Source organism: Nelusetta ayraudi, unplaced genomic scaffold (genome assembly GCF_046127955.1).
Source record: "Nelusetta ayraudi isolate G7.1 ecotype Tasmania unplaced genomic scaffold, CSIRO-AGI_Nayr_v1 ptg000011l, whole genome shotgun sequence".
Classification (NCBI taxonomy): domain Eukaryota; kingdom Metazoa; phylum Chordata; class Actinopteri; order Tetraodontiformes; family Monacanthidae; genus Nelusetta; species Nelusetta ayraudi.
Window position 1 is genome coordinate 25,651,322 of NW_027466061.1, and position 27,790 is coordinate 25,679,111.

A 27,790-nucleotide genomic window follows, 5' to 3' on the forward strand; every position below is an offset into this window, starting at 1 on the left:
AAATCACAGCTCTCTGCTGCCTGATCTATACGCCATAAAACCTAAAACACCACAGTACAGGCACAGAAACAGCGTTTATTGTATTGTGATGTCATCGCTCTGTCACACCTGAAGGCAAGATCCCACTCCCACCCACCCCCCCACAGCAGGTAAACGGCTCATCCACTCTAAATACACACGGAGTCTCCAGTCGGAGACGTGTGGAGACTCTTCACACGTCCAGAGACACGAGCCGTCCAATCAGCTGACGGAGCCCTGAGCCACGCCTCCTGGACACACACACACACACACACACACACACACACACACACACACACACACACACCTCCCCCTCTCGGTTAATCCGCCGCCGTCGCTCTCACTCTGCGATCATCATGGCGGAAATCAAAACGGGAATCTTCGCTAAAAACGTGCAGAAACGTTTGAACCGAGCGCAGGAGAAGGTAAGACGGCCGCGGCGAGAGGTAAAGCCTCTGCGGTGCGGTGGCGGTTGGATGATGCGATGCAGGGCTCGGTGGTGGAGGGTGGGGAAGGTCTGCGGGACGTGTTGCGGGCTGCAGGCTTGCGGGCCTGCGGAGCTCCTTCGTGACAACACTCGCATCTTTTCCGCCTTCGACGTCGAGGTACTTGACGTCGCTCGTCAGATGCGTTTGGCGACATTGTGCACAGTGAGGTCACGACCGTGCCACAAATCGGCGCATTAAAAAAAAAACCCGGCACGAAGCAGAAACGGTCGCGGGGTGTTGTGGTTGGACGGGCGCCCGCCGATGGCAGCTTATCGCCGCTTCGTAACACCTCGCGGTGACGTCACGCGTGTGACAGTGAATGTCACGAGCGTGTCGTCTTTTGAACCAGGTTGCGACGAAGTGGTGGTGTTTTCGCTGCCCCAAGGTCGGCAGAGGGGAAGGCGTGGTGACGTCACACCCGATGAAAGCTCTGCTACCTGCTCCGGAGTGAGACGCTGACACACGTCACACGAGCTGCACTCGACGTTCACTGCGCATGACCACATCAAGTGTTTATCAAGTGCTTCCTGACATTTGACTGAAGACAACCAGCTGCTCGTCACAACTGTAGGAGATTGGAACTGTCCGTGGTGCTGAAGTCTCGGCTCCAATTAGACTAGAGGAACTGTCCGCGGTGCTGAAAACATCCCCGTTGCATACCAGAACTGTCCAAGGTGCTGATACCTGGTCCTGACAGGACTTACACAGCTAATTAACTAGTTATTTTTTTTTATGATTGTCGTATATTTAAGAATTATATATTATGATAGTCAATATTATAATTAATATATTGTTACTATACTGTTGCAATGAATCTTAATTCTGATGCTTTTGTTTGCAGAAATGTCAAATGGTCCAACTTTCAATCCAATTTTGGAAACTAAAATTAGATTGTATTAGCTGATCAGTCAGTACTGACAGTATGCTTTTCTTTCTTCCCCGCTTCAGGTTTTACAGAAGCTGGGCAAGGCAGATGAAACCAAAGATGAGCAGTTTGAACAAGTGGTCATTAACTTCAGGAGACAAGAGGTGAGGGAAACTTTGAACCCTGTCATCTACAGAGGAGGAGCTACCTTTCAATTGTTCCACTCTGACCAGCTTGAACATGAAAGAACCATTACCTGAAAAAATAGAATGACATACAAAAATTTTCAGGAAGCTTGATATATTAATTTACAAATGATGTGTGTGTGTGTGTGTTTGTGTGTGTGTGTGTGTGTCAGTTTGAAGGCTCTCGGTTGCAGAGGGAGATGAAGTCCTACATGGCTGCCATCAAAGGTGACTCAGAGAAACAGACGGTCTGTCTCAAAGTTGGTCCTGCTCAACCGCCGGTAAGTCGGTACTACTGCAGTTGTTTGTGTTGTTGCAGGGATGCAGCAGGCTTCCATCAACCTGACACAGTCTCTGCACGAAGTCTACGAACCCGACTGGCATGGAAAAGATGACATTGTGACCATTGGAAAGGTCTGAGTCATTGAAACAGCATTTACAGCGACTGAACACAACACACAACGGTGACAAGATGTTGTTGCATGTTTCCCTGCAGGACTGCGATGCTTTGTGGGAAGACTTCCATAACAAACTGGTGGATTCAACGCTGCTGAAGATGGACGAGTACCTACTACACTTCCCAGACCTCAAAGTAATGTCCCTCCTGAGAGAATCATTCTCGTGGGCAACAGTTAGAGTTTGAAACTGAAACTTTGACATTTCAGACGCGCGTCGCCAAGAGGAGTCGGAAACTCATCGACTACGACAGCGCCCGTCATCATGTGGAAACGCTGCAGATTTCAGGGATGAAGAACGATCGCAAGATGATGAAGGCGAGTCGTACGACGCCCGATGTCGTCGATGGTAAATATGGCAAAAGAGTTACAAGACTTGTTTGTGTGCAGGCGGACGAAGAGCTGAGGAAGGCCCAGAGAGTGTTTGACGAGCTAAACGTCAGCCTGCAGAATGAGCTGCCGACACTGTGGGAAAGGTAAGATAGACACACACACACACACACACACACACACACACACACACACACACGCACGCACACGCACACACACACTAACAACTCCCTCCATTCTCCTGCAGCCGTGTTGGTTTCTACATCAGCACCTACAAGAGTGTGACCTGCCTGGAGGCCAAGTTTCATCGGGAGATTTCTCTGGTGAGAGCCGAGACACACAACAGATGCCCGACATGTAGATCTACCTTCCCATTGAGTTCAATAGAGGCAATAAATTGAAGGTCCAACAATGTGCCAGATTCTCACCACCTCCACCACTGTTCTATCCGTGTCAGTATCCAAAAATGACAAAAGTCCTACCTTGACTTCTTCTGCTGCTCCACAGTGTGTGCTAAAAGCGTTAAAAGCCCTGAGTGATGTCACAAAGGGAAGGGTCCTTCCAGGCCCTTCCAAATATGTGGAAGGTCCAACAAAGCACCAGTTTTAACTGAAGTGTGCAAATAGAGGACTAAATATGCTGTTGTCAGGGCTTCACTTCAAGTGTCCACACACACACACACACACACACACACACACACACACACACACACACACACCCACACACACACACACACACACACACAGTCAGGTGAGTCATGCAGATGAACTGTTCTCTCCAGGTGTGCAGGGAGCTGTACGAGGTGATGACACAGCTGGCTGAGCAGCACTCAGACAAGGTGTTCACCATCCAGGGGGCGCCGAGGTCAGTGCAGGATCCGCCCGCCGCTCAAATCACAAACCTGGCGCCGCCTGTGACCACATTTTTCCTCTTCCACTCACAGTGACTCAGGACCGCTGCGACTGGCCAGAACACCGTCGCCACCGGAGGACGACAGTCCGCCTGAGAGCCCAGACGCGGCCTCCAACCATATGCTGCGCCCCGTCTCGCCCGGACCGCCACGTCCCAAATCTCCAGCACAGGTAGAGTTAATCCTCAGCAGGGCAACAGCCAGAAGGAGCTCACAGGAATCTAAAGAGGAACCAGAAATAAGTGGAGACTTAGTGATTGTCAACGGTTGAGCTAAAAGATGGTCTTAATGTTTTAACTCTTGTTTGTAACATCATGTGACTATTTTTGTTCTTTGCGGCGCAACGTTTGTCTGTTAATTGGTGAGTCAACACTGTCTCTCTGTGTCTGTAGCTGCTCAATGGTCCTGGTCATCGTAGTCTTTCAGTGCTGACTGGTGGGCGACTGTCCAGTCGCCTTCAGGGCAGCAGCTAAACACTACGACTCTGTTTGTGTGTGCTGGATGCTAACAAGCCTTAGCCTTACCTGTTAGCATCCTGCTGCTTCAGTAGCAGTGTGTGTTTGTAATCTGTAAATATGTAGCACCGGCTCTGTTCCTCTGCTGGAAGTGAAATCTCACTGAATGTTGGCTGTGAGATTCAACTTCCTGTGTTAGCCCTTGGTGGTGTGTTTGTGTATATGTTGTGCAATGAAATACTTTCATGGCTCAAAGTGTTGGTGTTAGCTTGCTGTCAAATAGTTCCAGTTGAGTGAGGACATATTTAAAGTGCATCAGAAAGTTGGGACGTCTCTGATTGGTCCAACTGAACCAATGGGAGCCTTAAAGAGTCAGGTCACCCCAGTATCAAACATATATAAATATGTTTTAATTGTTCCTTTAGCTCTCTCTCTCTCTGTGCGTGTGTACGTGTGAGCATGCCAGGTGAAACTCCTCTGTCGGAGTTTGGAGCAAAACTATTAATTCACCTGGTGAAATAAATAGTTTTGTAATGAATAACATAAAAATGTCTACCAAACTCTGGTAGTCAACAGTCAATTTGCTGCGGCGCCCCCTGGAGGTAACAGCTGAAAGGTTTTTCGTTATTTCCCCGCTGACATGCCCAGATTTTGTTGTCCAGTTGCATCCCCAGCGCTGATTGTGACAAAAGTGTGTGTGGCCTTCATGTGGCTCCATCCCTTCCCTCAAACAGTCCAGAGCTGATTGGCTCTTCCTGATCTCTGTTGGCAGCTTAAAAAGGGACCCCCGGTGCCTCCCCCACCAAAGGTCACGCCCACCAAGGAGGTGGCCGAGGAGCAGATCATTGACCTATTCGGAGGAGAGTTCTTGCCGGCACCGTCACCTTCGCAGGTGGGTGGAGTCCAGGTCGGTTATCGTGTGAGAGATCGCCGTCCTCGTGTTCTTCTTCACATGCTGCCGTTTTGCTCTGCAGCCCAACGAGCGTCCTGGAGAGTCTCTTCTCGACCTGGACTTTGATGCCTTCCAGCCGGACGAGAGCGTGTCGCCAATACCACAGGTTGGTTTTCAGCTCAGCCGCAGCACACCTGGATAGACGCTGGATCTTTCTGCTGGCAGAGCGTCCACTCAACTCCAAATCTCCTCTTTTAATGTCATGTCTCATCCTCTACTCCTCTGCTCCGGTCCTGCAGACTGATGTTCCATGGGACATGTGGTCGGTGAGTCTCTATCCAGTACTACATCTTAACCGCATCCTCGGCCCCTTTTACACGGAGACGGCATTTTATGAATGACACTTTTCAGAAACGTTGAAGAAAAAAAAGCGTTCACACTGAGCCGTCTTCAAAAATATTGTTTACACATTATGTAGTACCTATGGCAGGCCTGGTGCGGCACCGCAGGTTTATTCCCTGAAGGCATAAGAAGAAGATCACCTGGAGCACGGTGTGTTTACAGAAGTAGCAGCTCGCTAACTATACCACCACGGAGATGGCAAAGATTGCCCATGAAAAGATGGTAAACGATGTTGATAAACAACAAAGTTAAACTTCTACTTCGAGTTACTTTAGAACACAAAACCTCAAAGCTATATGATGAGGTTGACAGGGAGCCAGTTAAAGTTTGCTGACATTTTTTTGGCCATTTCGATTTTCTGGCTCTTTATCCCTGTTTGCTGTTTGCACGAAGCCGGGCAGGGCGGCTTATCCACCCTGGAGAGCGTTTCAGAAAATGTGAGGTTTTGGTGAAAACACCGGCTTTGTGTAAACACAGGGCCAAAACGACAAAATATTTTACAGTTTCCAGAGAAACCCATCTTCGTATAAACGTAGACAACACACACGCACACACTCACAGTGGGTGGACCTGCACTGACTTCCCCAGATGATGGGGGCGGACCTGCACTCTGGGGTTGGAGACCTATCGGTGGGGGTTTGCTCTCGGTGCAGGTTTTCCTACAACTGAGAGGTTGACATTTTAAATCCTGTCCCAGTTGCTGTCATTGTGTCTTTGTAGACCACAGCCGTGGTGGTTGTGTGTAATTTTCATGTTTTTCACTTTTAATAACCTGCTGTTGTTTCTTTGTTTTGCAAGGCGACCGCCCAAGCAGCTCAGCCTGTGAGTACCCACACCAGCCGTCTGCTCTGCCTACAGTCACATGATCACTCTGTCACACATCGTCACAATGACATGATCACAGCGGTCTGCTGATGGTTTGTAACACAGGCGTGATGCTATGTGAGCAGATCCCGGCTGGTGATGAACACATGATTTATCTTGATTTATTATGACACACGTCACCTTTACCCCACCTGGTTTAAGCTACTGAACAGTAAAATGCCATAAATGTTAAAAGCACAAGTTGTCAGAAAAACAAATGAAATGTTCGTATGAACAATGCGTCATATCTCGGTGTCACCATCTTTTTAGCCACCGCTCCACCAGAACTCACAACTGTATTTAATGAAGCATGGGGGCGGGATCAGGCTTTAACAAATCTCTGACTCTCCAAGCAGGCTGCAGACACCGGCTTTGTTGCAGACTGGTCGGCAGATTTCAATTCGACACCGGCAAATGGAGAAGCTACCCCGGGAGCTGAGGTCGGGGCGGAGGGAGTCGAGGGCGGAGCTCAGGACTGGCCCCAGCCGGGTGGAGACACTTCCACATCCTCTCAGGATGGTGCAGCAGTCGTGGCAGCGGAAGACGAGGTTAGCGGATGGGACACCCAAAAAAACACCTCCCATCATCCTTCTGCCACCAGGAACGATGAGGACGAGACAGGGCCAGCAGGTTCAGAGGAATGCGCAGCGGGGCAGGAAGACCGCAGGAAGTCCACGCCTGGACTGATATTCACCAACGAACACGGTGAACAGATTGAAGACAGCACAGAGGACGGAGGTGACCGGTGGTCCAAGTCTCCGGATGGGTCTGGGTCAGAGTATGAGACCGCTGAGGAGTGGGGTGACGGAGGGCAGGGGGGAGGCTGGGCAAGTGCAGATGATGAGCTGTCGTTTAAAGAACACCCCCTACCATTGTCCTTAGCTGATGGGTCGGATCAGGTCCCAGCAGAGGGACTGTCTTCAGCCCAAGACCAAAAGGATCCCACATCAGCCAACCTAGTTCAGCCAGAACCAGCAAGGGAGGGCAGAGGTGCAACTCCAGAAGGAGGTGCATTTGATTTAGTCAACTCAGATGGAGGCGAGGGAAGAGGTGCATTTGAATCAGATCCCTTTGCAGAAAACCAAGGTGTGTTTGATTCAGATCCCTTTGCAGAAAACAAGGCTGCATTTGATTCAGATCCTGTTGCAGAAATGCAGGGTGCGTTTGATTCAGATCCCTTTGCAGAAACGCAGGGTGCGTTTGATTCAGATCCCTTTGCAGAAACATGCGGTGCTTTTGATTCAGATCCCTTTGCAGAAACCCAGGGTGTATTTCATTCAGAACCTGTTGCAGAAACCCAGGATACGTTTAATTCAGAACCTGTTGTAGAAACCAAGGGTGCGTTTGATTCAGATCCCTTTGCAGAAACCCAAGGTGTGTTTGATTCAGATCCCTTTGCAGAAACCAAGGGTGCGTTTGAGTCAGATCCCTTTGCAGAAACCCAAGGTGCGTTTGAGTCAGATCCCTTTGCAGAAACCCAAGGTGCGTTTGATTCAGATCCTGTTGCAGAAACCAAGGGTGCGTTTGATTCAGATCCCTTTGCAGAAACCAAGGGGGGGTTTGATTCAGATCCCTTTGCAGAAACCCAGTCTGGAGATAAGCCTGTTGGTTGGGAATCTGATCCTTTTGCTGAGAGCTCAGGGGTAGGTGGTGCTCTTACAACAGGAGATGAAGGAAGTGGGTGGGACAGAGACCCTTTTGCCAACAGTTTCCCAGCATCCACTTCAGGGACTGACGGTCCTGCCTCCAACACCTCATCCGGGCAGGAGTTTAGTGGCAGAAGCGACTTCGACTCTTCTGCCCCTCAATCAAAGTCTGCATCCGTCTCGGCAGTGGGAGGAATTAAAGACATTAACATTCCCAGAATTCACAAAGAACCAGAGAATTCAGACATGTCCGAAGACGAGGCGGCTAACCGGAGGTTGGGAAAGTTGTACCAAGAGCTAGATACAGAGAAGGACGAGGTATTGACTCTCTCCACTCTGCAGTGTGCTAGTTCCTAGCCTAGACTAGCCCAGCGATAAATAAAGAACCCTTCTCATTGTCTTCTTCCCCTCTACAGCTTGACAGACAAAGTGAATGTAGTTGTCCCTAAACCTGGACCCCAGCCTGAGCTCCTCTTACCTCTCCCTGTGCTTGCTTCACCTGTTCCTCTATTCCATACCTTCATTTTGACTCTGGACTATCTTCATAAATCGTCTCATCTTCACGTCTCCCTGTACTGACTGTCTCTCTGCAATTTACTTTAGGTGACTGATTCATTTAATGGATTTTCGCAGGTAATTTCTCAAAGAAACTCATGTAGTCCAGATGCCCCAAGGTCTGAGCAGTTGAATCAGGAGCACCTGGACTTATCTGTAGAATCCCCAGCACCTCTAACCCCATCCACAAACTAGTACAGCGGTTCCTGATCCAACTAGCTTGTCATCAGAGACTGACTCTCTATGCAGATGATTAACTGATTTGTTTTAATCTCAACTGTTGACAATAATGGATAAAAGGCCCATTTAGCCTGATGTAAGGTCAGCTTATTGCTGTAAATTCCATCAGGGTTGACTTGAAGCAACACTGCATGCTAACATCACAGAACCCTCTGAATCCTCTCTTGTTTTACTTATCACATCTCATAACATCTGATGAGCCAGCGCCCTCTAAATATCTGTTTTGTGTACTATTATAGTGTCTTGCAATACAATTCAGTATCTTCACATGTTGACTGACAGCTGTCACTCTTCTCGTTTAGACACAGGATGCTGCCGCCCCATCATTCTTTGCTGATTTTGATGAGATGGTAAGTTTTAAACTCTATGAATCTGTAACACATCCTTTCATGTTTGTTTTTATTCTGTTCAATCAGCAGTTTGTTGCGCTTTTCATCATAAATCAGTCTGAATACTGAGTTTGCTCTGGACTGGATCTCAAATGGATCCACAGTAAGATACAACAAGCTAGTTTTATGGTTGACGCTGTTTTATCTGCCAAAGAAAAAAGATAAAGCCGAGTCCACTGAGGTTCCCCAAAGCACTGAAGAACAAGAGAAGCCTCCTGCAGAACCTGCAGCTCCACCTTCTGCTGAGGAACCTTCAACTACACCAAATATAGAGAATCCTCCAGCTGCCCCTGCTGGAGAAGAGCCAGAGCCTGTGGCTCCTCCTGCTGAAGAAAAGGCTGAGGAAGCTGCAGCGCCGTCTGTCAGTGAGGTGGAGGCAGTGGAGGATTCTGACAGTCAAAAGGAGGAGAAGCCTGCTGTGAGTGGACAACAGGAGTCATCATCATCATCATCATCATCATCATCATCATCATCATTGCTGCCATCATCATCAGTCTTGTCAGCATCATTTTCCCATCAGAAACATCATTGCATCATTAGAAAAATGATCATCATTCTGTCCTGGCGGCACAGTGGTGCAGTGCTTGCACTGTGGCCTCTCAGCCAGAGAGTTTCTAGTCCCAGACCCGGAGCATCTCTGTTTGGATTTTTATTGTTTCCCCGGTGTGGGCGGGACTTCTCTCCAGCTATTCTAGCTCCACCCACTGTCTGAAGACATGCACATCTGGCTGATTGACAACTTTGAAATGTCCATAGGTGTACATGTTTGTCTCCGTGACCATGCAACATGTCCAAAGTGAAGCCCTGCCTTCACTTGAGACTGCTGGGATAGTGGATGAATGGGTGGATGGGTGGATGTGCATGTCTGTCTGTGAGTTCAGATGAGGAAACGCTAACACTCGATTCCTGTCTCTGCAGTCAGCTGCTGGATCTCCATTGTCTGAAAAGGCAGAGATGTCTGAGGTAAACGTCCCCACTCAACTGTTATATTTCATGTCGCTTCATCTCATGCAAGCTGAAATGTAAAGTTTGCTGTGTACCAGCTCTAACTGAAGGAACTGCTTTCAATCTGCTCACAGATTCCTCCATCTGACGAGGTCACAACAAGCAGTGAGGTAGCTCCACAGGTAATCTTCACCTCACTGTCTATATATGTTGCCGTCACAATCAAACTGGCCATACACTCCCAACCAATCAGATATTAGTTTTAGGATGAGCGGTTAGAAGGGCTTTATATTGATGATACGAAAGGGAGATAAGAGAATTAACCATAGTGCTTTGTCACTTGGTCACTTTTTCAGAGATCATTTTTTACTCCATTTTGACTGTGTGTGTGTATATGTTGACTCTTGGGAACTTCTATCTCATTCCCCCTGCACTTCTATTATACAAGAACTTAACTGTGAAATTTAGTTTGACTAAAAACAACGTAAGTCAAACTAAATTTCAGGAATAAAAAAAAGTGATTTCAGATGGATTGCAGTTTACATTAAGCTGCTTTCCTGGCTGGCCTGTCTTGCAATACCTCTTTTCACCTCTAGAAGCCTACACACAAAGTTGAGAGAGTTTTGCAAGTTATTTGTGTGACAAATAAAGAAAATAGACATCATGTGTTGAGAAAAACAATTTCTTCCACTGAATCGTGTGTCCTGAGCAGGAAAACATGCCAATTCCCTCCGTGGTGATCGAACCCGCCTCCAGTAACGAGGGCGATGACGACCGCGATGCTGATATCATCTCGCCCACCGTGGCCGTAGACAACGATGTGGCAGCTGGGAGCTCATCCATGAAGCACATGAGTGCGTCTGGAGGCTCATCTGCTCTCCCTGATGACTTCCTCTACAAGGTGTGACTTCCTCTTCATTGGACAGCAGCAGGAAGGAGTCAGGCTTGTCTGATTTAACCTGGAGGACTCACAATCTCGACAGATTTGTTGAGGGTTGCTTTTTAAATGGCTGGCGCCCCCTCTCTGCAGGTGGATACCATTCATGACTTTGAAGCTGCAAATTCCGATGAGCTGGAGCTGAAGAGAGGCGAGGTGGTACTGGTGGTGCCCACAGCTTCCTTGGAGGATCAGGTGAGATCACCTGGCTGACCCTGCCAGGCCGGCCATGGTTCATCATCTGTCCTGTCAGTTACCACCCCTAGGTGGCACTTGTCATCCAGATAGCTGATGCTCACACGGCCGCTCTCCTCTAAGACAGACCACCCTGGTCAAACAACAGGAGAGGTAGAACCAAGAACAATTTGACAGCCTTCTGGTGTTTTGGGGGGCCTTTAGGAGACTATTGTGGTGTTTCTGAAAAGTGTTGGGGGATGACACCTCAGTGGTCTAATGATAGAATGTCTGCCCTGATTTGGGCTTGACACTTAGCAATTGGGGTAGGAATTGAGGAGGGTGGGGGAGTGGGAGTTAGTTAGATCACTCAATGATTCCAAAACATGGAACTGCTGCCGTTTACCACTCCCTCACTGGATGGGTCAAATCAGGACAAAATTTGCATCCTTCGGAATGTGATCAGTTGGACTTTAACTTGAACACCTCACCTCTGACCACCACAACCTCAGAGTCTAGGATGGGTTGCAAGAACAATGCTGGTCCCAGCACTCCAAAGGCTTGGAACTGAGGTGGAGTCATTGAAATTCACAGGGAAGCAGGATCCTCTTGCTGACTGGCTGGCTGGCTGGATGACTGATGGGTGATGATAGTTTGTAGTGTTTACAGATGAATGGAGGGGTTGATTCTTCTGCTTGTGATGATTGCAGGAGGCCGGCTGGCTGACGGGCTACAAAGAGAGCGAATGGTTGGCAGTTGGCACTGGCGCTCAGAAAGGACTCTTCCCGGAAAACTTCACACAGCGTCTGTAGAATTGCCAGTGTGGCCGGTGAAAACCAAACTGGGAAGAGGAGCAGACGTTTGTCTGTGCAGCCTGCATGAAGCCAGGTTGTGGAGACAATTTGTGTTGTGGAGCAGGACAGCAGGAGGCTACGTCCGCCAGGAGAAACTAAAACGCTCCCAACATAACTGAAAATTATTACGCATGATGTTATAGTCTGGTCTACCCTCCTCTGGAAACAAGATTTTATTTTATTGTTGTTCTTGACAGATTTATTGGAAATGTTGCTCTCTTAAGTTAACACACCTCTAAAAAACTGGAAAGCAAAGAAAAAAAGATCTGAACCTTGTTTACAGCGAGTGTCGTACTGGTTTTGTTGATCTGCTGTGGAATATTCCAGACTTTATAGTGATGTGACCCTAAAGTGTAACACCAAACTCTTTGAGTTTGACTACCGTTCTTTCAGACACGTCATTGTTCTGTGATTTTATGTTCAATGGTGTGAGTGTGTGTGACGATAAAACTAACAGATGTGTTCTATATTTTGCCGAGACAATAATAATTTTTATCATGGCAGCGCCCCGGTGCACATCCAGCATGATCCAGTTTCCCTGTGAAGAAGTTTAAGTCCCTCTGCTAAAATTGTTTGTAAAAGCTGTAAAATGACAGGTTTATGAAAAAAAATATATCGAAAAGGAATGAAGCCAATACGCAGACAGTTTAGATGTGGTGACAGCAGCCGTGTGCATACAACCACAGGCAAGATATTAGCAGAAGTCATATGCAATCTATGTTGAGTGTGTATTTCAGGTCTCACAGTTGTGTAGAATCAGGACCGACAATAGTCAAGTCAAAGCTGAGTGTAGACCTGTGTGATGTACAGACCATAAACATTTATGTCCACACCAATAAACAAATTTGTCTGAGTTCTGTTGGTCCATTAGTCACCTGGTTCCACCATTCAGAATCCTGTGTCTGTGCCAGAGCTCCCTACATTAACTGTTCACGTGTGTCCTCCAGTCATCTGTTTTCTATCATTGCTTCTATTGGTTTTTAGTGCGGAATGCAGGGTTACACCCTGGACAAGTTGCCAGCTCATCGCAGGGCCACACAGAGACAAACAACCACTTGCACTCACAAATGTGGCCAATCTAGACTTCCCTGGAGGCAGAGAACCCGGAGAGAACCATGTAAACATAGATAGAACATGTTCAGTCACAGGGATCAAACCTTCTGCTGCACTCTTTAAAATAAGCTTTTTAAATTTAGTATGTTTTGCGGTGAAAACCACCTATTCAAGGCACGGTCAGAATAGTAGGAGTTTTAAATCATTTTGTCCTGTTAACACAAAAAACAATCAAACCACCTGGAAACTAAGGATTTGAATAAAAGAGCCTATACGTATCACATTCGGTCCTGTAGGGTTTTAAATTAACGGGTGTTGGAGGGAGGAGAGCAGGAGTCCCAGTCGGACTAAGAGCTCAAAGCGCCACCTGCTGGAGGACACCGGGACACCCCTGGCAGGAAATGTCACCCCACCCAGCATAGAGCACATAGCAAAAAACAACAACACAACAACAACGTTTTATGCATTACTATTTTGCAACAGAAAGGCTGACGTGTATATATATCATAAACAACAACAATGTAAAATAGAATAAATCCAGTAGTGCGATGACACTTGGTAATATTTCTGTAGACAAACATACATGACCATGAACGCAAACAAAATGTAATAAACGATGTTCCGATAAATGTCGTCGTATGTTGTACAGAATCACAGAATTAAGCTGACACAACATTCACATTTCTTTGATTGGGGTTCTTAAACGGGCGTCGCGGCATCACGGTTAAACGTGCCTGTTTTTAATCGCAGCTGGACACTTGGCAGCAGCTTCAACATGACTGATTAGAACAGAGAGTGGCTGTTCCAAGCTTATTTCCCCAGGAAAACCGCACCTGTGCTGCTGTTGCAAGGCTAGCGGTGGGCTAAAGCTAAAGCTGGCGCTCCTCGGTCAGGAGGTACCGATAACATTGGGACTGAGTTTTTCTACCCGGAAGAGCTGTAGCCCAGTGTGCCACGACACCGGGGACAACAAGCACCAGTCGACCAGACTATTAGCAACAGTTGGAGATAATCTGTTGAACCGAACCAACACAGTCCGGTTAAGGTGCAACGTTTTTCTGACGACTTCCTGGTAAAACAAAACATTGTTTCGCCGTGTTGGATTATGGGGGCTGCAGTCCATGATACTTTAAAGCGTGTCCTTTAGTCATTTCTTTTGTCTATAAGTATTTTTTTTTATTTCGATTCTCATTTTACGGGATGCTTGATAAGAACACGAGTGGAAATTATTTAATTCAGATAACGACGCGTTTAATAGACGGTGATTATCTTTCCCTTGGGACTACATGTCCCAGGACTGCGCGTCGTTACGTAGTGACGCTGTGTTGCTAGAGGAAAAAACAGCCGCTTCCGTGTTGTTCTTGTGTTGTTCTGGCTAACAAGTGTCGCTAGCGAAGCCGGAGCTCGTCTGACAGCCTCTCCGGCGAGAGACTGAGATGATTGTGTAAATCTGTCGGAAACCTTCAGGCTGTTTGCACCCGAAATGTCGCTGCTGCAGAGCTCCAAGAAGAAAGACAAGCGAATATTATCGGGAACCTGCCCGGACCCGAAATGTCAGGCGAGGCTATTCTTCCCCGCTTACGGGTCCATTAGCATCGAATGCACCGAGTGCGGACAGCGGCACGAACAGAAGAACCTGTTAAACGTCGAGGAAGTGACCGATCCGGATGTCGTGCTCCACAATTTGCTCAGAAACGCCCTGCTCGGCGTCACCAACGCCCCGAAGAAGGGGACGGAGCTGGTGAAGGTGATGGGGCTGTCGAACTACCACTGCAAGCTCCTGTCTCCGGTGCTCACCCGCTACGGGATGGACAAGCAGACCGGCAAAGCCAAGCTCCTGCGGGACATGAACCAGGGCGAGATGTTTGACTGCTCCCTCCTGGGAGACAGAGCATTCCTCATTGAGCCTGACCACGTCTCCACCATGGGCTACGGCAAGGACCGGTCTGGCAGCCTCATCTACCTCCACGACACTCTGGAGGAGGTCAAGAAGGCCAACGGCAACAAGGAATGTCTCATCCCGGTCCACGTGGACGGTGATGGCCACTGCCTGGTCCACGCTGTGTCCAGAGCGCTGGTGGGCCGGGAGTTGTTCTGGCACGCCCTGAGGGAGAACCTCAAGCAGAACTTCAAGAAGAACCTGGAGCGCTACAAAGCTCTCTTCCAGGATTTCATCGACGCCGCAGAGTGGGAGGACATCATCAACGAGTGCGACCCGCTCTTCATCCCTCCAGAGGGCGTCCCGCTAGGGCTGCGCAACATCCACATCTTCGGCTTGGCCAACGTCCTCCACCGACCCATAATCCTCCTGGACTCTCTGAGCGGCATGAGGAGCTCCGGCGACTACTCGGCCACCTTCCTGCCGGGGCTAGTGGCCGAGGAGCAGTGCCAGGGCAAAGACGGGAAGCTCAACAAGCCCATCTGCATCGCGTGGAGCAGCTCAGGCCGCAACCACTACATCCCCCTGGTGGGGATCAAGAACGCTGTCCTGCCCAAGTTGCCAGCCCGCCTGCTGCCCAAGGCGTGGGGCGTCCCTCAGGACCTCATCCGCAAGTACATCAAGCTGGAAGTGGACGGCAGCTGCGTGATCGGGGGCGACCGCAGCCTGCAGGATAAGTACCTGATGCGCCTGGTCAACGCCATGGAGGAGGTGTTCATGGAGAGGCACGGCATACACCCGGCGCTGGTGGCTGACGTGCACCAGTATGTCTACCGGCGGACCGGCGTGATTGGCGTGCAGCCAGAGGAGGTGACAGAGGCCGCCAAGAGGTCGGTGACGGAGAACCGGCTGCACCGCTGCCTGCTGTGCGGCGCCCTGTCGGAGCTCCACGTCCCGCAGGAGTGGCTGCTGCCCGGCGGGAAGCTGTACGGGCTGGCCAAGTCCACCCACGGCCAGCTTAGGCCTGACAAGAACTACAGTTTCCCCCTCAACAACCTGGTGTGCTCTTACGACCCCCAGAGGGATGCGCTGCTCCCCGACTACAAGCTGAGCTCGCTCAACACTTGCGCCTGGTGCCACGGCACGTCGGTGCGCCACGTGCATGGCGATGGCTCCGTGGCCTACCTGGACGGCGACCGGACCAACAGCCGCTCGCAGGGTGGCAAGTGCGGCTGCGGCTTCAAGCACTTCTGGGAGGGCAGGGAGTACGATAACCTGCCCGAGGCCTTCCCCATCACGCTGGAGTGGGCGGGCCGCGTGGTGAGGGAGACGGTATACTGGTTCCAGTACGAGGCCGACGCCACCCTCAACAGCAACGTGTACGACGTGGCCATGAAGCTGGTCACCAAGCACTTTCCCGGTGAGTTCGGCAGTGAGATCCTGGTGCAGAAGGTGGTCAACACCATCCTGCACCACACGGCCAAGAAGAACCCAGACGAATACAACCCCGTGTCGGTGGACGGGGCTCACGGCCAGCGGGTCGCTGGTGCCACCGCCGCCGAGGTTCAGCCGGCAGTGGCCACAGACGCTCAACCAATGCCGACCAAGATCATCCTGACGGGCCAGAAGGCCAAGACGCTCCACAAGGAGGAGCTGACCATGAGCCGGGCCGAGCGCAGCATCCAGCAGAGCATCAGCGAGCAGGCACTGGTGTCGCAGCGGCGCCGCACCGACAGGCTGAGGCAGGAGCAGCGAGGCGCCGGCCGCTCACCGTCCCCTGGCGGCGGCCAGTCGCCCGAGGCCTCCTCCTCATCCTCGGCCCCAGCCACGCCCACCAAGACCTCCTCGCCGGTGTCAGTGTCCAACAAGGAGAAGAAGCTGCGGGTGAGCACAAGCGACGGCCGGCAGGCCACGCTCATCCTGCAGGCGCGCACCACCTTCAGCGAGCTGCAGCGCAGCATCGCCCAGCAGTTTGGCGTGCCGCCACCACGCCAGTGCATCCGTCACGGCTTCCCACCGCGGGAGCTGCGCCCGCCTCAGGATGGCGATGACAACGAGCCGGTGGGGCTGCAGCACGGCGACCGGGTGACGGTGGAGATCCTGAAGGGCCCCGACGAGGACGAGAGCCCCCCCGCCGCTGCAGCCGGCTCCATCCCCAGGGCCTCCAGCTCGCACGCCGGCCTGCTGCACGCCACCAGGAGCGAGGAGGACGCCGCCGTGACGTCTGCCAGGGCGAGCAGCCGCGAGCTGCAGGAGAGCATCGACCTGGAGATTTCCTCCCTCTGTCTCCTAGCAACGCTAATGGGTGAGTGTGGCCCTGCCACCCTCACACCCCCTACCCCCAGGGTCCTATGTCCTTGTCGCGCCTCGTTATTCCCTCTGTTGATTGATCAGTGACGCAAGCAGCACGAGACGAGTCCGTGACGGAGCCAAGGAGAGCCAAGAGTGTGTTTTTACTTTCTTAAATAGTAAACAACTGTCACTCACTGTTGAGGTGTTTTGCTTCACTTTTAATCTAACTGCCAGCTGCAGTCAGATGTGTTCATTTGGGAGTATTGGATGCGCGCGCGCGCACAGACACACACACTCTCACACACACACACACACACTGAGTCTCACACAAATGCACAAACCTGCACAAATGCACTGTCAATTCAAGAGTGTGTGTGTGACACACTAACCATCTCTATCTCACCTGTTATCAGGGTCAGAGGTCGTGTTGTGTTCAGGCATCCTGGATGGTGACGTTGGCACTGTGAACGCTGATGCTGCACTTCCTGTCAGCTCGTATCAACTGCCTGCCCGCCTGTCTGTCTGGGTGGAAACAAAATACCCAATCAGCAAAAAAAAAGTCATAAATCATGTTTAAAGGGACAGTCCGCTGCAGAAGCATCCTCCTCTTCCGCCTCCTCTCCCTTCTCCTCCTCCTGCAGCGGCGAAGCGTCTCAACTAGTTTCTCTCCGCGTCGCTGCGCCGAGGGCAACAAGTCTGCTGGCGTGACAGAAGAGTTCTGCTGTGAGTCACCCAGTCGTTAACCTTCTGTGCCACCCTGTTCCCCCCCATCTCCTCCCTCCAGGTGAGGACGTGTGGTCTTACGCCAAGACGCTGCCGCACCTCTTCCAGCAGGGCGGCGTCTTCTACAACATCGTCAAGAAAGACATGGGTATGTTCTTTTTAACAAAAAAATAGTATTAGTTTTATTAGTGCAATAGGACAAGCCCATTAACAGACTGACAGAGTGAATAACAAACAACAACATTAATGGGTGTGTGTGTATTAATTATATCATCCATCCATCCATCCATCCATCCATTTTCAATACCCACTTCTTCCTGCACTCAGGGTCACGGGGGTCTGCTGGAGCCTCTCCCAGCTGTTGTAGGGTGAAGGCAGGGTGACACCCTGGACAAGTCGCCACTTCATTGCAGGGCCACACAGAGACAAACTACCATTCGCACTCACACACACACACCTACGGTCACTTTAGAGTTCCCAATTCACCTCACATGCATGTTTTTGGAGTGTGGGAGGAAGCTGGAGAACCCGGCGAGAACCCACACAGACACAGGGAGAACATGCAAAGTCCACACAGAAAGGTCCCAGGCCTGGAATCGAACCCACACCCTTCTTGCCGTAAGGCGGCAGCGTGAACCACTGCACCACCGCGTTATATATATATATATATAAAATCTTTTCCATAATAATTATTATTTAATTATGTATCTACTTATCTAATCTTTTTTTGGCATGGTTATGTTTGGGTATGGGTGTGTTTGATCAGATCTTCCTTCCTCAATCATCATCACCATCGTTGTGTTCATTCAGCAGTTAAAAGCTCCCGGTGCTGAGCGCCTGTGCTGTGTCCTGCAGGTCTGATGGACGGCAAACACTGCACGCTCCCCCACCTGACCGGGAAGACCTTTGTCTACAGCGCCACCAGCGAGAGCCTGGAGCTCTGTGTGGATCCGGCCGGACACTTTCCCGTCGGGCCCGACGTGGAGGAGCGGGTGAAGGGTGCCCTAGTCCAGGCGGCCACCAGGGGCAGCAGAGAGGGCAGCCCCTCGCACGGCGTGCTGCGGCTCGGCAGCGGCGGTGTGGTCCGCAAGAAGGAGCCGCTGCAGGGCGTCACTGCCTTCCAGGGCAAAGGTCACTCACTGGGCAGTGCCGGCGGCCCTGGTGGTGGCAGTGGCTCCTCCCCTCCGGAGCATCGGCCTATCACACGGCAGCACAGCAGCGGCACGGACCTGAGCGCCAGCGTTTCCCGCGGGGCTCCGGACCTCTCGGACATCCCCGAGGACGCCACCAGGGAGCTGGTGCGCATGGCACCAGGCTTCGTCACCACCAAGGACGGCCGCGGTCTGGACCCCAGCGTGATGGAGCAGCAGCGCAGGAAGCTGCAGGAGATGGTCTCCTCCATCCAGGCGTCCATGGAGCGCCACCTCAGGGAGCCGCGCAGGGGCCAGGAGCGGCCGGTGGGCGGGGCCAAGGCCGCATCCGGCGGTCAACCCGTGTCCTCCGCCGACCGCGGGACTCCGGCCGACGGGAAGCCGGACGAACTGGAGCCGATGGACAGCCAGGACGCCGAGCAGAGCAGCACCGGCGAACCCATGGATCACTCCTGATCTCCAGCCCCGCCCTTCCACCGCAGCCAGCTCCTCCCCCACCGGGTCCCAACGCCTCAGGTCGGACGTCGAGCCTCATTGTGTTCTGTCGACTTCACTGCATGACTCTTAAGAGACGCCGCAGGCTCCGCCCCCTCCCCGCAGACTGGGGCCGCGCCCACCAATCAACCAATCAAGCCAGTCCCCAACTAACCCACCAACCAACTTACAGACCAACCGACCAAACGTCCAACCCACCAACCGACTTACAGACCAAACGACCCCCCCACCAACCATCCAACCCACCAACCCAATCACAAACTCACCGACCAACCCATTAACCCACTAACCAACCCGCACACAAACTGACCCGCCAACCCACCAACCCACACACAAACTCACCCACCAATCAACACAAACCAACCCACCAACCCACTCACAAACTCACCCATCAACCAACCCACCGACCAACTCACAGACCAACCAACCAACCAACCCACCCACCTACCTACCTACCAACCAACCACCCAAACAACCCACGCTCAGCAACGCTTCAGCCTTTATGCTGTGGTCCGGCGGATGCGCACTGCTGGTCCCCACTCAAGAGAGAGAAGTCAGCTGCCTCCGTGACCACTTTTCATTGGCCCATTGAGGACAGAGCCAATCGGCCACTAGGGGGCGGCAGCTGCCATGCGCTTCCATTAAAGGGTCGTCTACGCTGATTTTTGTCGGCTCCCCTGCTGAGGAAGCAAGTGATATGTCGGATATGTCGATGTGATGCACACCTGTGCAGCGCCCCCTGCTGGGCGAACGCAGCCCGCTTGGTGTTGTCATTCTCTTTAAACGTTCATTTCAACGGCCGCAGCAACCGCATTCGTAGATACAGCAGTGTCTGTGTGTATTGACAGAGTTCCTCCAGCAGGCGGCAGCATGGCGTTCCGACCATCCTGAAGGAACAGCTTGATGATTTTAATACTAATCAAACCACTGCCTTTAAGTGTCCCTCAGAGAAACACCTGGTGGATCTGGGTCCAGACTAGGAGGCTTTTGTTTGTCACTCGGGTTCATTTAGAATATTTACTGATTGTCTTGAATCCATCAGCAGTTAATTAACCCTCAACAAAGGAGCAGTTCAGCCTGGTTTCCTCAAGCTAGAGAGGACGCACAGACAACCACACACACACACACACACACAGGGTGAACTTTCACTTTCATAGTTGTCCCCCTATTTTTTTCATTTGGTTGGAAAAACATGAAGTAGCAGAGAAATTTGCTGTCGTGGTGAAACAACACTCCCTTGTGGACAAAAACTTAACACAGCGCTTCACATCCAGACAAGTCAGCATCACATTTTATCACCTTAGACATCACTCTGTCGAAAGGTGTCATGTGACTGCCTCCTTTCTGCTGTCATTGGTTTGTATTTAGCCAAAAATGGTTCATTGACTGTCACCCTATGCAAACAAAAAAAAACAAAAACCCCACAAACAAACTTCCCTAAAATCTTTCCAGATTTTAAATTTGAAGCTTAGCGTCCTGGAGCAGGAGGCAGGGCTGGCTAAAGGCTAACTACAGTGTAGAAACAACCGAAAAGCCGGACAATATTTTATGCTAAGCTAAGTGTAGATTTGTGCTCATCTCACATAAAACAATCATGTTTGTTGCTTCCAAGTGACTCACAATCAGTTTCAAATGTATTGCCAAACTGTTTTTACGCCTTAAGATATTTTCATTTCTGCATCAGTCAAACTTTTATTTATCTGAGTTTTTTTTTGTAAATTTGTTTTTATGTTTCCGACTCCGTGAGACAAACAAAGACTCAGATTGTTGGCGGGACAAAGCCGACAGAGGGTTGGCTTTCAGCTCCTGAGGTGAGGGAAGGGGGGGCCGGGGGGGCACTGTGTGTTGGAGCAAGGACGCTGCTGTAACACACTTGAAGTTTTGTGACTGCTGTACTAATGAACTGTAATCCAGGTGTATCATAGTGCAGATTGTAGCATATTTGAACCTGTACAGAATCTACAGATTGTTCAGTTGCTTCCCTCTGGGTTTGTTTTTCATTTGTTGACTTCTCTCTGATTGCTAATAAAAAAAAAAAACAACGCATTAATGATAAAGATGCTTCAGCATTGCCAGTTGCATGTGTGATGAGTTTATCAACAGCCACAATAAAACAAACCTGCACTTTCTGCACTTGTTCTCTTTGTTTGTTGACACTCTTCAGGTTTCCATGTGTTTCTGTTCACGTCGTCCGCATCGTTTCACTGAACAATCTGTAAAGATGTCTTCAGTTTGATGTTTTGTTTTTTTTTATTATTGTTTGTGCTTATGTAGCAAGTCTGTCAAACATTGCTCCCCCATCACAGCCTCATTAATTTCTCACCGCAGTAAACCATATGAAAGTTTGATTTTCTGGGGGGGGGGGAGTGCATCTGAAGTAAATATTGAGTCAATTCATCTTGAGATGATGACAAACAAAAAATGATATTTCAAGAAATTAAAGGAAATTAGCTTGTCATCTCAGGAAAACAGGAACTAAGACGTATGATTAGTTGACCACTCTTGGTTCCCGTCCAAATAAGGGTTAAACTTTTGATTAAGTTTCAATCTCCTTTTTTTTTTTTTTTTATAAACACATGGTTCTGGTTACCACCACCTGTCAGTCAAAGAACAAGCACTAGGACCCGGGGCGGCTTTTAGAGCTGACGCTTAAAGTACAGCGTGTGTGTGTGTGTGTGTGTACCCCCCCCCCCCCCCCCCCCCCCCCCCACACACACACACACACACCATAACCGGTAAACGACTGACCGGATGTGGCTGAACGTGTGGACAGGAAGCGCTTCGTCATGGCATTGCAGACGGTGTCTCGTTGTTGCGATGCTTTCATGATCACTGCGTGAACGCGCACCGACGTCGTTTACTTGGTGTGAAGCTACGATATAAATAACTAAATAAATTAATAAAGGAGTCGACGGGGGCGCCCGCATCCCGGACTACCTGGTAGGGCCGCGATTAGCTTTTGCTGAACTGAAAGCTGTGAGAAAGTGTCAGCGTTATTGTCATCACAACACTTACTTTTCTTGTTAAATTGAACTTGTATTCACTTTAGTGTCTCCTGAAAGTCTCGACGTGTCTGTAGGTTGCTTTCAGCTCCTGAGTGTGATTGCAAACACAGCCAACACGTTCGCAGCTGTACCCTCGCCTCCACCCTCCATTTGTGTGCAACTGTAGACGCTTTACCTACGTACGGAAGCCTGTGAGGGTCAGAGCGTCCACGATGCTACAACTCTGTCAAGTCACCGAGGGTCTGTTCATCAGCAACGCCCGCTCGGCCTGCAGCGACGAGCTCATCCAGCAGGAGGCGGTGACGCTCTGCATCAACGTTTCGAAGCAGCAGCCGTTTCCCGCCACCGCCATCAAAAGGCTGCAGGTTCCGGTGTACGACGACCCCAACGAGGACCTCCACAGCCACTTCGATCGCTGCGCGGACGCCATCCACCAGGAGGCGGCCCGCGGGGGCTGCACAGTGGTCTACTGCAAGAACGGCCGCAGCCGCTCCGCCAGCGTCTGCATCGCATACCTGATGAAGCACCGGAAGCTGACACTGGCAGACGCCATTGAGGTGCGAGATCTCTTTCCACACCGCTCAAGCCGATTTTAGAATAATTGGTGAACACAAAACTCCATATGACTCACCACCAGCTGTTCTTTTGGTCCACAGATGGTGAAGACGGCTCGTCACGTGATCGAGCCAAACCCGGGCTTCCTGTCTCAGCTGCAGAGGTACGAGCAGGAGCTGAACAAGTGATGAGGCCTGAATGTTGAATTCTGGAACAACTCAGCAGCCCCTTTAATGTGTCAATGCATGATGGTGCTTGCTTGGCTCCCCTGAGGACGACTGTATTGATTTGGAGGAACCTGGAAAAATTAGCCGAGTGAGCCTGAACACAACATCCTGAACATCTCAAACCCGTTTTCCCACAGGATCAAGAGCCTCTGGATGTTAGCATTAGCTGCACGGCTAACCCAGCTAGTAGTTGTCCAACAGGAAGTACGGAAGCTCACGGGCATGGCCTGGTGTTGGGTCATGGACTCCACCGCTAACTGAGCTCGGGGTCTTTTTTCTGTTGACGGACTGACGCCACAGTGTTTATGTTCTACTTTGGGGTTTCTCGGAAAAATGTCTGCGTTTTTCAGAAAGAGCCAATCAACTCAGTCTGGCTTCAGTATCACAGACATATTAAAGTTTGACTTGTTTATTTTTAATCTCCAGCATGCTTCTGGTAAATTATTCAATGTACTGCTCTCTCCTCCAGGGTGTTCCTAGCCTTTGCCCTATGACAGCTGTTTGTAGAGAAAAAAAAAAGATTAAATATGCCCTGAAATCAGTAAATATTATAAAAAATATATATTTTTAAAGAGTTAAACACAAATTAATTTATATAATTCACGTTAGATCTAATATAATAATAAAAAAATCATAAAAACAGTAATGTATTTCTCATCTCTGCTGGTTTCACTATAACAGGCTGTCAAAGATGGCTGACATTCTGAATATATTGGCCATTTGTATTTGATATTTAATTTTTGATCCTTTTGGAGTGACAACATTTGGCATTTTGCAACATCAGTGTGTATAATGGCATTTTGAAACCTGCTCTCTTGCTGACTGACGTGAACGTCGTGCTGGAAGTGTGGAAGTGAAGTGATTTTTTTTCAGAGACACAGAAGGTGAAGTAAAGTGTCGAAACGTGAAGAGACAGAAGCAGTTTATTGATGAAGAGTATTACTGTTACCGATGGTTGGACCACACTGGGCTGGACCCTCACTGGACCTTCACTGTGGGCGGCGGCCCCAGCTTTCACGCACTTTTTTGATCCACTCATTGTAGTTAGACACCTTGGTGTAGATGCCCAGTTTGTCTAGCCTGCCGCAGCTCTCACCCCAGGACACTAGGCCCAGCAAGAACCAGGTGTCCCGATACAGGGTGACCATAGGACCGCCACTGTCCCCCTGGCAGGCGTCCATGCTCAGGCCCAGGACCCCGGCACAAAGGACGTTTTCGGTGATGTTGTACGTCATCTGGCGGCTGCAGACATCGTGGTCGACCAATGGCACCTTGATGACGTTTAGCGCCGAGCTGAAGTGCGAGCTGCTCACGTTGTCTTTGCCCCAACCCGTCACCACTGTCAGGGTGCCGTTCTTGTGCAGTTCTCGCTCTGCCATCTCTTTGCCCGGCAGGCAAACTGGGAGGATGTAGTTGGAGAAGGGGGTGGGGGTCTCCAGGCGAAGCAGGGCGATGTCGTTGTCATAGGTCCTGCTGTTAAAGTTCGGGTGTTTGAACGCTTTGATGACTTTTATGTTCTCCTCGGTTCCCTCCAGCCGGAACCGCTCATAGTCACCTGCAGGCAGAAAGCAGATGGCGGTCAGCGGAGCTGCTGATGGAGGTGTTTACCGTCTGTCTGAGGGAGCCGGGAGGCTGGTTGGATGGAGACAACAGGCCAGAAACTACGATGGCCTTCACCATGGATGATTTATGTTAAAAAGGTTACAGTCCCACTGATTGTCACATTCTGAAGGATGTAAAATTTGTCCTCCACATTTGACCCATCGGTGAGCACCAGTGGAACCATGCTCGGCAATCATTGAGTATTGAATACTGAGGGAGGCAATTGGTATCATTTTTATAGTCTTTGGTATGACCCGGCCAGGGATCAAACCCACTAACTCCCAGTCTCAGGGCGGACACTCCACCCCTGGACCACTGAGCTTACGTTTGGTGGATCTTCTTGGATGCTACAACGTGGTCACACTTACCCAGCCGCACTCGGAACCTGAGGTTGTTGTTCAGGCAGTGAGCGGCCGTCAGGACCCAGTTAGCGTCGATCAGGACACCACCGCAGTGTAAATCACCCATGGCGTTCAGCAGCAGGACCTGAGCACAAGAACATATTTCCAGTTCACCCTCCTTCGGCTGAAGACCTCAGGTGACACTTGGTCCGCTCACCTACCTGCCAGGGACTCTCTCCTTTCTTCCCAATTTGACCCCCGAGCACCCAGGGTACCAGGCCCTCCTGCCGCTTGCTGTAGGACGACCTGGCGATCAGCAGCTGACCGCAGGAGGCGATGCCTGCCGGGGTAAAGCAGACACACAGCGGCTCAGAGACTCTCCTTACCTGACGGCTCATAGACTTCAAATCTCTCCTCACCTTTGGCTTCACATGTCCTGAAGTTGTCATGCAGTTTGTAGCCCTCGATGCAGCTGCAGGTCCTTGACTGGCCATCTCCACTGTCCGTGCACTCGTGATCGCAGCCGCCGTTGTCCTGGGAGCAGTTGGTGGCTACGAGAGCTGCAACTCCACCACCAGGCGGACGCGGGTAATGCACAGGAATGAATCAGACAGAAGCTTTGGTCATGTATTTTGCAAAGAAGAACAGCAGCTTTCAACAAAAAATATTATACTTCTGTGTTCTTGAGTACAGATTCTATGTAGTGACTGCCATCCTCACCGTAGTTGCAGTATTTGCCCTCATAGCCAGTGTCACAGTGGCAGGCGTAGCCTTGGAACTGGTCCACGCACGTTCCGTTCTCACACTTGTTAACTTGACACTGGTCCCCATCTGGAACAGTCAGTTTAGCGTAGGTGAGCTACCCACCATGCACTGCAGCTGCTGGAAAGTGTCTGCTAGCTCCTCCTACCTGTGTAAACTGTCCAGAACTCCAGCTGTCAACACAACACAACACAACAACACTGTTTTAATCAGAACGACTGATTAAGGAAATATGAGGACATTCACTAATCCGTCCATATACAGTACATTCTTTCAGTGAGCTGCATGTGGCGCTCTGGTGTAATCACTTCCAAACATTTCTCCCCCACCTCCTGTTGTTTGTCTCAGGACTGACTGAAGCTTTTGAACAAGACCTCACCGTGGCCTCTGTGGTCTCGAAAATCTCTCGGGCCTCTTCGAAGTTACACAGCTCCTCCACACACTCGCGCTCCCTGGAAGGAGGTTTCAGCTCCTCTAGGAAGGAGTTGGCCCGGCGGGAGCGCAGCAGCATGTTGGCTCTGGGAGCGCTCGAGAACACTGACGGTCACAGGACACAAAGCCCAACTGTCTCTTAATTGTTTTTAGGAGGCTAAACAGTGAGACGGCTGTGAAAACCTGCTGGCTGAAACTACAGCGCCTCTAGAGGCACAGAATGCTGTTACAAGTGTGCAGGTTTGGTAGTTCTTCACACACTGAAATGTTTTGATTGAAATGTAACCTTTATATCAGGGGTGTCAAACATACGGCCCGCGGGCCGGATCAGGCCCGCAAACTGTTTTTTTCCGGCCCGCGAGATCATTTTGCAAAATATAAAAACTGCAATTTTTCAATGAAAGAAAGTGCAGTTCTAAATGTGTCCACTTGGTGTCGCAATATCGTTTCTGCTTCGCAAAAAACTCAATACTGGGGCTGAGCAAATTGGCCACTCACATCTCCTATTGGCTGCCCTCATTGCCCCAGAATGTCTGTTGAAACAGACAAAGCTGATGCAGAGCAGTGGTGCCAACTTGGCAACTTTGTCCCCCCAAAAAGTCCTTATTCTCCCCATAGCGACTTTTTTTTTTGTCAAAAGCGACTAGCGACAAATCTAGCGACTTTTCCTGGTGTCGTTACGTTGCGATCAAGTGCAAATTGACAATTATGCAAATTAGATGATGAGATCATTTGGCAACTTCCAGTGACTTTCAGGACAGCCAATAGTGACTTTCCTTACTGAGAAGTTGGCAGCACTGATGCAGAGTGCAGAGTGCTCAAAGAACACGGACAAAGTAAAACAAAGAAAACAACTGAAAGTTGTTGTTATTTTTACATTATTATCACCATACCATGATTTTACCGGTCCGGCCCGCTTGGGAATAGATTTTCCTCTATGTGACCCGTGAACGAAAATGAGTTTGACACCCCTGCTTTATATCAATCCTCTTTAGACATGAAGACCTCAAGTGAGGTTGAGGTGAGTTCCTTTTATTCCTCTGTCAGAAGGCTGGTAGGAGATGAAGCAGTCACACTAGGTGGCGCGTCAGATGGTGAAAAAGGCTGTCTGATTGCCAACAACAATTGAAGTGAATGAGAGGACATCAGACAAACACACCTGATGGGGGGAGCACGGACGCCGAGCACACGGCAACGATGGCGACTAGGTAGAGGGCTGGGCGGAGCATGTTGTCATTCAGTTCTGCAGCCAATGAGAAGGTTGCACAGACTCTTATTTAAAACATTTACTGTAAAGGTCACAAGCAGCCGGAGATGAAAGAGAAGAAGAGCAGGCGGAAGACGACATTGATTTGCTGATAGGCAGCTGTATACATACAGACGGTCCCAGTTTGACCTTTGACCCCCGCAGGCCTGATCTGCACGGGCTTGCTGAGCCCGAGCATTGTCGGTGTCAACGCATCGCATCGGTAAGACACGTGGATTCCAAAGTTTGCGATGTTTTCTTACTTACGTGAGAATGAGAATTGAAGTCTGACGGAGACGACGGTTCGCTGGCTGCGTTAATCACTGACTGCCAGTGTTTACTGAGAGTCCACAGTCTGCAGCTGCACTGCCAACACACACACACAACACCCCCAATCCTCCACCCACTCACCTCAGCAACACA

At 50.2% G+C, this 27,790-nt stretch overlaps 4 protein-coding genes and 1 long non-coding RNA gene across 13 annotated transcripts; 3 read left to right on the forward strand and 2 right to left on the reverse strand.

The window, feature by feature from the left end:
* Positions 1-51: 51 nt before the first annotated feature.
* amph (amphiphysin) lies at positions 52-12,458 on the forward strand. Of its 6 annotated transcripts, XM_076022205.1 has the most exons (22): positions 74-443; positions 1,455-1,535; positions 1,730-1,784; positions 1,876-1,970; positions 2,053-2,148; positions 2,222-2,487; positions 2,589-2,664; positions 3,123-3,205; positions 3,285-3,423; positions 4,479-4,598; positions 4,681-4,764; positions 4,898-4,924; positions 5,799-5,822; positions 6,221-6,412; positions 8,114-8,143; positions 8,608-8,655; positions 8,849-9,112; positions 9,613-9,657; positions 9,774-9,821; positions 10,352-10,540; positions 10,670-10,771; positions 11,461-12,458. In XM_076022205.1, exons 1-22 carry the CDS (start codon positions 375-377, stop codon positions 11,560-11,562), a joined length of 2,235 nt encoding a protein of 744 aa, XP_075878320.1. In that variant the 5' UTR covers positions 74-374; the 3' UTR covers positions 11,563-12,458. The 6 variants fall into 6 exon arrangements, with proteins under 6 accessions (XP_075878319.1, XP_075878318.1, XP_075878320.1 ...); XM_076022207.1 differs by lacking the exon at positions 8,849-9,112; XM_076022206.1 differs by lacking the exon at positions 8,114-8,143 and having other exon boundaries at positions 75-443.
* LOC142885594 (uncharacterized) lies at positions 3,339-22,335 on the reverse strand. 2 transcript variants are annotated; one of them, XR_012926308.1, is made up of 4 exons: positions 22,213-22,335; positions 21,317-21,410; positions 17,232-17,346; positions 3,339-3,472 (listed from the first exon to the last, which is right to left on the reverse strand). It is a non-coding gene; the product is annotated as an uncharacterized LOC142885594 (long non-coding RNA). The 2 variants fall into 2 exon arrangements; XR_012926307.1 differs by having other exon boundaries at positions 17,232-17,350.
* vcpip1 (valosin containing protein (p97)/p47 complex interacting protein 1) lies at positions 13,997-21,326 on the forward strand. The gene is made up of 3 exons (XM_076022201.1): positions 13,997-16,841; positions 17,613-17,699; positions 18,407-21,326. Exons 1-3 carry the CDS (start codon positions 14,141-14,143, stop codon positions 19,156-19,158), a joined length of 3,540 nt encoding a protein of 1,179 aa, XP_075878316.1. The 5' UTR covers positions 13,997-14,140; the 3' UTR covers positions 19,159-21,326.
* On the forward strand, positions 21,928-26,169 carry dusp28 (dual specificity phosphatase 28). 3 transcript variants are annotated; one of them, XM_076022215.1, is made up of 3 exons: positions 21,928-22,173; positions 22,369-22,759; positions 22,859-23,447. In XM_076022215.1, exons 2-3 carry the CDS (start codon positions 22,415-22,417, stop codon positions 22,943-22,945), a joined length of 432 nt encoding a protein of 143 aa, XP_075878330.1. In that variant the 5' UTR covers positions 21,928-22,173; positions 22,369-22,414; the 3' UTR covers positions 22,946-23,447. The 3 variants fall into 3 exon arrangements, with proteins under 3 accessions (XP_075878330.1, XP_075878329.1, XP_075878331.1); XM_076022214.1 differs by having other exon boundaries at positions 21,929-22,137; XM_076022216.1 differs by lacking the exon at positions 21,928-22,173 and adding an exon at positions 26,038-26,169 and having other exon boundaries at positions 22,403-22,759; positions 22,859-22,920.
* proca (protein C (inactivator of coagulation factors Va and VIIIa), a) lies at positions 23,890-27,691 on the reverse strand. The gene is made up of 9 exons (XM_076022213.1): positions 27,635-27,691; positions 27,281-27,364; positions 26,069-26,226; positions 25,838-25,862; positions 25,648-25,758; positions 25,347-25,487; positions 25,149-25,267; positions 24,955-25,072; positions 23,890-24,539 (listed from the first exon to the last, which is right to left on the reverse strand). The coding sequence occupies exons 2-9, from the start codon at positions 27,348-27,350 to the stop codon at positions 23,974-23,976; spliced, it is 1,308 nt and encodes a 435-aa protein (XP_075878328.1). The 5' UTR covers positions 27,351-27,364; positions 27,635-27,691; the 3' UTR covers positions 23,890-23,973.
* Between the last annotated feature and the right edge of the window lie 99 nt (positions 27,692-27,790).

Bases quoted from the DNA above. Each gene is read 5' to 3' on its own strand.
- amph (XM_076022203.1), top strand. From the start codon at position 375: ATGGCGGAAATCAAAACGGGAATCTTCGCTAAAAACGTGCAGAAACGT. The intron at 444-1,454 runs GTAAGACGGCCG...TCCCCGCTTCAG, and splicing joins TGAACCGAGCGCAGGAGAAG to GTTTTACAGAAGCTGGGCAA. The intron at 4,925-5,798 runs GTGAGTCTCTAT...TTGTTTTGCAAG, and splicing joins TTCCATGGGACATGTGGTCG to GCGACCGCCCAAGCAGCTCA.
- vcpip1 (XM_076022201.1), top strand. From the start codon at position 14,141: ATGTCGCTGCTGCAGAGCTCCAAGAAGAAAGACAAGCGAATATTATCG. The intron at 16,842-17,612 runs GTGAGTGTGGCC...TCCTCCCTCCAG, and splicing joins TCTCCTAGCAACGCTAATGG to GTGAGGACGTGTGGTCTTAC. The intron at 17,700-18,406 runs GTATGTTCTTTT...TGTGTCCTGCAG, and splicing joins CATCGTCAAGAAAGACATGG to GTCTGATGGACGGCAAACAC.
- dusp28 (XM_076022215.1), top strand. From the start codon at position 22,415: ATGCTACAACTCTGTCAAGTCACCGAGGGTCTGTTCATCAGCAACGCC. The intron at 22,760-22,858 runs GTGCGAGATCTC...TTTGGTCCACAG, and splicing joins CACTGGCAGACGCCATTGAG to ATGGTGAAGACGGCTCGTCA.
- proca (XM_076022213.1), bottom strand. From the start codon at position 27,350: ATGCTCCGCCCAGCCCTCTACCTAGTCGCCATCGTTGCCGTGTGCTCG. The intron at 26,227-27,280 runs GTGTGTTTGTCT...TGTGACCGTCAG, and splicing joins GTCCGTGCTCCCCCCATCAG to TGTTCTCGAGCGCTCCCAGA. The intron at 25,863-26,068 runs GTGAGGTCTTGT...TTGTGTTGACAG, and splicing joins TCGAGACCACAGAGGCCACG to CTGGAGTTCTGGACAGTTTA.